This window comes from Tuber melanosporum, assembly GCF_000151645.1.
Source record: "Tuber melanosporum whole genome shotgun sequence assembly, scaffold_314, strain Mel28".
Classification (NCBI taxonomy): domain Eukaryota; kingdom Fungi; phylum Ascomycota; class Pezizomycetes; order Pezizales; family Tuberaceae; genus Tuber; species Tuber melanosporum.
This window is the reverse complement of record NW_003298991.1, coordinates 19089-26972: the sequence shown is the minus strand read 5'-3', so window position 1 is coordinate 26972 and position 7884 is coordinate 19089. Positions and strand designations below refer to the sequence as shown.

At 47.4% G+C, this 7884-nt stretch overlaps 1 protein-coding gene; it reads left to right on the top strand.

The window, feature by feature from the left end:
• Positions 1-1098, top strand: part of GSTUM_00001928001 (uncharacterized protein) — a 2657-nt gene extending 1559 nt beyond the window's left edge. The window contains exons 6-7 of the mRNA XM_002839185.2: positions 27-906; positions 985-1098. Coding sequence (XP_002839231.1) covers positions 27-906; positions 985-999 — 895 coding nt within the window. The 3' untranslated portion in view covers positions 1000-1098.
• The last annotated feature ends 6786 nt before the right edge of the window (positions 1099-7884 follow it).

Genomic DNA, 7884 nt, shown 5'->3' with positions numbered 1-7884 from the left:
CCATTCATTGACGCGGATTATGAAAGTCTCATTGATGTTCAAGTTCCGTTCTCTGAGGATGTCCGGCATTATAGGTTTCCACCATTGGACAAGGTAAAGACTGTTTCTGGAAAGGTTTTGGAAAAGCATCGTTTTCTCCCAACGCCACACGTCGAGAAGTTGATGAGCGACTACGTTGACAAAATGGACCTGATGGTAGCAAATGAAGATGAAGGCGAGCCCGAATACGCCACAGTGGACGAAACGTTCTCGCCCATTCTCCATAGGATAAACCAGATCGTGAGGTGGAGAGCTGTCCACCCGGACGAGCCATTACCACTAGCACACGATATCCTAACTAAGTATAGTTACCCACCAAAAACCCTCCTCGGAGTCTCAACCAACGCCCTGCAAAAATTAATCGAAGCCAGCGATGTTAAAAGGGTAGACCCTAAACTCGCTGGCCGAAAGCGCGGCCGTGAGCAGCCTGCCCCCAAATCCGGACTAGACGTTGAAGCCCTCCTCACCTCTGCTGCTCCTTCAGTTCCCAAGAAGGCAAAGATATCATCAGCAAACCCGATCCCGGATTTTAAGAATAAGCTGCGGACGACGGAAGATCTGTCCGATCTCAAGGAGGCAGGGAAGGAGATGCTAGCTGTGCTGAAAGAACTCATCAAGTACTCCCTAGCTGACGCGAATTACGGCCGTGTATGTGAGATTTTAAAGGTTATGAGGGAGGAGTATATTGAGTATGATGAGCCTGGGATATATAATATAGTTTTGCAGCGTTTGAAGGAGGCCATAGTTTCCGAGGAATTGGATGGGGATAGGATGGAGTGTTGGGATGGGATCCGGTATAACAGGTTGGGGTTGATTACAAAAGGGGAAAGTGAGCGAGTGGAGGTTGATGATGCGGCGGCACGGAGGGTAAGATTTTTCCAGTCTCAATTGAATTTCGGGTTTCATAATGGGTCGGATTGCTAATTCCCGTGTGCCGCACCGTAGTTTCTTTGGGGTTGAAAAGCTGGCTTGGAGGAGTTTGTGTTGAAACATTTCCTATGATAACGTTAGGTAGTTGAGATACATAGCCCAAGATGCTTCAAATTTTTCCAGTCTATGCTCCTTCTTGTGGTCAATTGTGGCGACGAAATTGTACTCAAGCATGAGTTGGTACTTGTCCACTGGCTATACTAATATTAATGAATAGTGTGGGAGTGCTCGTTCACCTTCCCGTAGGTGGATGGTGTCTTGACCGGGCCAACGATGTGTGAAAGAGTGTGCTCTTGACTCACTTGCTATACTGGGCGATTGGGAGGATAAACTTAACTCTGGATACCTATGGTGTAATGATGCAAATAGGTAGATAGAGAAATGTGCAGAAAGTTTAGCCTTAAACAGAAGTGAAGTGGTGATTGAAATTGCCCTTTAGGAGAGGTTGTTGTCGTGCTGGTCTAACTAAGAAATCATGAATATGCTTGTAAAAGGGAAAACTCTGCACAGCAAGCTATCTACTAATGGGCTAGTCACAGTAGGAGAAAAATGTCCATGTGACTGCGAAACTAACCAATACTATTGCCCTAGCCCACAAGGGTCCTCCTCCTCTCCAGCCTTCGTCCATGAAGAGAAACAGGCAAACAACTGCCTTTATAATAACCATGTCACGTGTTCCCTACATGCTAATCACCCTTCAGAGTTGAGTACAATAGTTGACATGTGGCCAGCTCTTCCAAAGAGGAGGTGAGAGCTGTGAACTAATGAAGGCATCAAAGGTGTACAGGGAAAACCTAAGAAGTAATGGTTTAATCATGTATATTGAAATATTACCTATTAAAGTCTGCCCTTTCTATTGTGGAATCAGTGGGTCTTAAATACACAAATATAATCAAAGATATCAAATAATATTCTTCTGTAAAACAACTTAAGTATTAAAATAATACTTAAAACAAAAGATCAAACAAAATCCTGAACCGAGTACCTGTACTAGTTAAGGACCAAATAGGTTATTAAAAATACATGTTTTTAATTACAGTCACTCGGCAGAAGTGTTCATGATCTGAGACAATGTTTAATTACAGTTGCCCCAGATGGTGTGGTAGTACCTGTGGCATTGTCAACGAGCATGTGGGCACACGAGTTCAAGTTCACGATCAACAACTACTACTACCTCTCAACATTCAATGGTCAATTGACCTGCCATAAATTAAACTAGCTAATATTTTGTATAACCTCCCCTTGCTTCTAAAACTGTAGTCATCCTATCAGGTATTAATTTCCACAACTTCTCAATAAACTCCTTAGGAATTGTCTCCCAAACCAATACTAATATATGTGCAAGTCTTCTCCTAACAGCCTCTTTTCCTTCTGGAGTATCAGCAATCCTTGGATACTGCTGGTACAATCGCGTTTTAAGCTCAACCCATACAGGCTCAACAGGATTTAAATCAGGGGAATAAGGGGAGTGGTCCACAACCTCAATACTGTTTCTCTCCAACCAATCCATAACACTATATGCCTTGTGAACGGGAGCATTATCTTGCTGAAAAAGAACATCTTCAAGTTGTATACCAAAGGAAATCATTTGATGAATAACAGGAAAAAGATAGCTTCTCAAAAGTCAAACATACATGGTCTGATTGATAGTTTGAGTAATAGGAACTAATTGTAACGATCCCTCCTCGGATGGTTAGTTCTTGGTGACGGGGAACAATACTTCTCTTCTTCTTAGTCTTTCTTTGTCTTACCATAGTACTACGCCTCTGCCTACGTTACAGATAGTACAAGACCTCTGTCTTCTATCAGAAATGCCTATCGTAAGCTTTCTCTAACTCTTCTCCGTGAAGAGCTTTCCTCTGTGTAATGATAAATATTGCAATAAAGATTAAGATTGTAATGGTGTTTTATATCCATTAAAGTAATAAGTAGGGAAAGTACTTAGAATTCAATATAATTTTATTTAAACTCATACCACCAACACTGGCATATGATGAGCCCCTGCCGGCACATGGATACCGCTAACTAGAATACCACTAAACTTAAGCTAACTAAGTCTACAGCCCCACACCTGCTATCCCTGAGTCATGCCTGCACGAGAACTAATTACAAGACCACCAAACAACCCAGCTCTCTCCCCGGTCCAAGTCCGTAGCTCCTCTGGCAAGAAGCCAACCAGCACTAAGCATAGCTGCAGCCAAACAAAAGACCAACCCGACCAGGTTGCTTATCCAACAAACATAAAATCACTACCACTGTCACAAATGTGGCTTGGCGAGGAAAGGGTTTTCACATAACACATGGTTATGAGTCACAGGTATGTTATTGTTTCACACATATGATTTATGTTTCGCACATGACCTAATGATGAGGTCATGAGTTTCACACATATGACTCAGTCAAGTCATATGACTTGTTTATTGTGTTATGATTCGTTTATGAGTTTTTGCACATGACCTCGCTATGAGGTCATGGGTTTTGAGCATGTGACCCGTTTGGTCACATGACTAGTTTGTTATGATTTGGTTTCGCACATGTGATGACTTTGTGTGACATGACTATGGGCAGGAAGAACACTATATAAGGAGGCTAATACACCCGAGGAGGATAGGTTCTTCACGCTTTGTTCTAAGTACTTTTCCTACTTCTTACACTCCGTATGGGAAGTGAGCATAACCAATACTTTACCTTATTTCGCTCGCAATAAATACTTCATCACTGTTATTTGTTTGTGCTTTTTTCGTTTTAGGCGGTCGGTTAGAAGTAGTTGTTCTCGCTTAGAAGATACTTCAGTGTGAGATATCTATGGCCTCGTCCCATTAATCACTGAGTATACTTTGGGCGAGGATGGCATCTTCGACAGCCTCTTCATCCATGGATTCTCCCCCTCCTTCGAGGATGTCGTCCCCAGTTCGGTTCAGCTCTAATACTTCCTCCTCGCTTGAGACAGCCCCTGCAGCCTTGTCTCTTGGGCCTGCTGCTGAGGCTGACTGTGGCCTCATCCCTACAGCTACAAGGTCATATGTTGCACCTAAAGGAAACTTTGGTTTCCTACAGTTGCACCACTGCTATGGGTGTCAGAACGCGGTTAGCCCGCAATTTGATGATTTGGTTCGGCAAACGGTCGCTGACGTGACCGTTGCCACGATGAAAGAAGTAGAGGTTTTGGTGAGAGGTTTCCTGGTCGGGAGAGGCTGTTCAGCCACATATGGCTTGAACAAAGACACTACCACAGAGCTCTTCGTTCGGTTCAACTCAGACCATGGCTCGGAATATTCTCCAGCTCCCGTACCTTCTCCTCCCAAAGATTCTCAGACTGTGGTCCCTGAATCCTCCATCCCTTCCACCAAGGACAACTCGACTGCCACCACAGTTGAGGCCCACTCTTGGTCCACTACTCCTCCCCTCGCTAGGGCTGTCCAAAGCAAGATGGCCAGCTTCTTCCACCAGGCCCACAATATCGGGACCGGCTCCTTGACTCCCTGCTTCTTGGCAGAAATGTCTTCAGGCGAAAAGGCTCTTTATGAAACACCGAAGTTCAAGCTGGACGGCCCTGATGACGAGGATTATAACCCTCCTGCCTCTGGAACACGCTGTTGGACACGGTTTTAGCATCTCCTGCTAAGGGATCTGCTGCTCCTCTCCTTGGTCCCCAATTTTTGAGGGCTATCAATGTCGATGAGGGATGGAAGAAACAGATTGTTCCCGCTCTTCCTGGCCTACCCCTAGGCGTTCACCAGGGGCGCCTGGCCATCCCTCTGCCTGTGGTACTCCCATCAACAATCGACGCCATACCTCCTTCTCCATCCCCACTAATGACTGAGGATGTCCTACCCACCTCTGGGGTGATGGCTAGAGACACCCCTATGGGCCTGGGTGAGGGGCGCAACTCGGAAGTGACTGGTTTGGGTGACAGCTTACATGCCCCTTCACCAGCTATGTGCTCATCACCTCCACCTATTATTGAACGATGGGTGTCACCTCCCAGAGGCCAACTGGAGGGTCCCTTAGAAACCCCCAATGGCGATTCAACCCTATTGAAAGTTCAGCTCCCAGAAATCCAACCAGAGGACCCTGATGCTGTGGTAGCCCAGGTGGACTCAATCATGGCAGGTGTTTGTGAAATGCTAGATGCTGGTAGGACTCCCTCTCCTGGACCCCACTCAGGTAGTGTAATTGGATCCATGTTGGAGGGCCTGGAGGACATCCAGTCTGGCAATACTCAGCCTCTCCTCTCTTGAGAGTCCGGGTCAATTGATGATGACAAGGTACAGCACGTACGAACTTGGATGAACACTGGGCCCACCTTTGATGTTGAAGGTCCGAGGAACAGGATAAACTACTGGCGTCGAGTTCATGTCTTAGAACGGGCAGTAAAGGTACTGACCGACATTATTGGCAGACAAGGGGAGGAAATTAAAGCCCTTCAGGTAAAGTTGTCCCCCCGCCACCACCTCCCACCTACTGTACCTCACAGTACCTCTGCTGTCCCTGCAGAGCCAACCCTACCATCCCCTACCCCTGAGAGAAAGGAGGCCTCTACGGGGGCTCCTACTGCTAAAGCCTCTTATACTGAGGTAGTAAAACGAATGGCATATGTGTTCAAGCCCCCCACTGGCCCACTGGAACAGGTACGTCCTGCCCAGCCTCCATCAGGAGCCTCATACCACCAGTCCAGCAGCAGTGGCAGTTCCTCCAGCGAAGGGGGGGTAGTCTTGCGAGTAGTCTGCAGAGGTGAAGGCAAGTCTGTTCACTGGGAAGAGGAGGAGGGGGAGGAAGAAGATAGAAAGAAAGAACAAAGGAAATGTGGCAAATGCCTGAGTAGTGCTGCTAGAAGGAGAAGAAAGGCTGCCAGAGGATCTGGTGAAGAAAGGGAGGCGGTGACCCTGGCCAAGACTCAGGGGAAGGCTGATAAACAGGAATTGGCTTCAAAGGATGCGATACCTGTTACTACGGTGGCTCAATCTGGGCCAGCAGCCCTGGCCAGTGTCAAAGTAGCCACGGCTCAGACACGACAGGAATACCATCGAGTACCAATGGGACCCCCAGACCCACTAAACTCGGTACCACCACTACCGCACTCATTGCCAATCCCGAATGCTGGAGGGAGGCACATCACCATGCGCTTCACCACCTGGAAGAAGGTTGCTCTACCAGAGGGTGTCAATATTGAGGTAATCCGAAATCGGATTAATATGACCTTTTTCAATCAGGGAAAGATTCGGGGAAATGCACCTTATATTCGCGCAGGACACGTCCGGCCAGAAATTGGATACATCTTCCTGACCTTGGCGGCACACTCCATGACAGAGCTAGGTAACAGGTTGGATAAGGCCAGGCTGGATCTGCTTAGGGAATTGTCACTCCTGGAGTTTGAATTCCAGAGGAACCTAGAAAAGGTGAAGATTTTTGTTTCTGGTGTCCCACTTGCTGACACAGGACAGGGATCGATTTGGAGGGTGGAAGGATGGACTGGAGGCGCGGCTTTTGATGGTCTTCACACTGATCTGGAGTAATCCAATACTGGTGTAGTCACTGTTTCCTGGCCCAATATTATGGGATCTATACACACCATGAGGCAGGCCAATGCTACAAGTTGTGGCATCCACTTTGTGGTGGAAAATAATAAGGCCATTAAAGAAAGACTGGTGGAGGGAAAAGTTTGGTTGTGAGGAGGTGCCCGCAATGTCCGGGTTTTTGAAGAGCATCACCCCCTTAAGGTATGTGGTAAGTGCCTAGAAACTGGCCACTTCGAAGAGACATGTGGCCGGCCCCCTCAGTGCCGATTCTGCTTCGGAGAACATTTCTCTCGAGAGCACATATGCAGCAAGCTGGGGTGTCCCGCAGGAGTGGGTCAGGCCTGTGGACATACCAGGAGACAGTATTGGTTGTGCGACTGGATGGACCACTTTACAGGATATGAGTAATGCCCAGGTATCAAATTGTCATTTCCAACTCCAGCTTCCTCGCCTGCTGGACAAGGAACAGCCACACCAGCAAGACTCGCCAAGGGACCTGTCGGAAAGCTGGAACAGCAGGGTAGGGGGGTAGGAGGGAATGGAAGGAGAAGAGGGTGCAGCCGTGGGAGGTCCCGACATCCAGGCTGGTCGAGATCAGCAGTGATGAGGAAGATAAGACTCCCCGCCGTAAGTCAGAAAAGGCCAAGAGTAAGGAACCAGAATGGCCTTTCCCCTCCCAGCACATGGGATTTTAAAAAAGAGGGCTGGTACCACCACCAAAACCTGTGATGAGGAAACAGGTTGGGTTGCCCAGGATCCGGATACCGGTTCCACCTATGCCTCTGGCTGTTGTGGCCCGAGTGGATCAGTTGAGGGCCCCTTTTAATGCTTATTACAACATTGGCATTAAACGTGGGGAGGAGTAGTTGAAATCGGGCGCTGGCATTTGAGTTGTTTTCCTTTGTTGATTAGTTTATTATTGAACCTCCTGTTGATCGGGAGGGACAATATGTACCAGTAGATGTTGATGGATGGGATTTGTTTTCCTTTGTTACAGGGTCAGGTGTTGAGGTATTTGTTCGGTCCGGCATTTGTGGGCTGTTTAAGGTGGTGGGGTATGGGGAAGGCAGTGCTTAGATTGGGTATTAGGAGAAAGGGGCAAAGAAGGTACTCGCTGGAGTTTACTTTCGACCCGGCTATACCAAAGACCAGTTTGTTCAATGGTTGGATGAGCTTGGGGAACCTGACATTGCGTTTGGGGATTTCAACGCCAGACATTAAGACTGGGACCCCAACACTGACCATAACAATACAGGAGAATGGTGGCTGAAACAGTGGTTCACAGCCCCGGCTTGTGATATGAATATAGTACCACTAACAGTGCCAACCTTTCGGGATATTTCCAGAATCAACCTCTGCCTGCACCCAGCACCTTATGTCTGACATTGATATATGG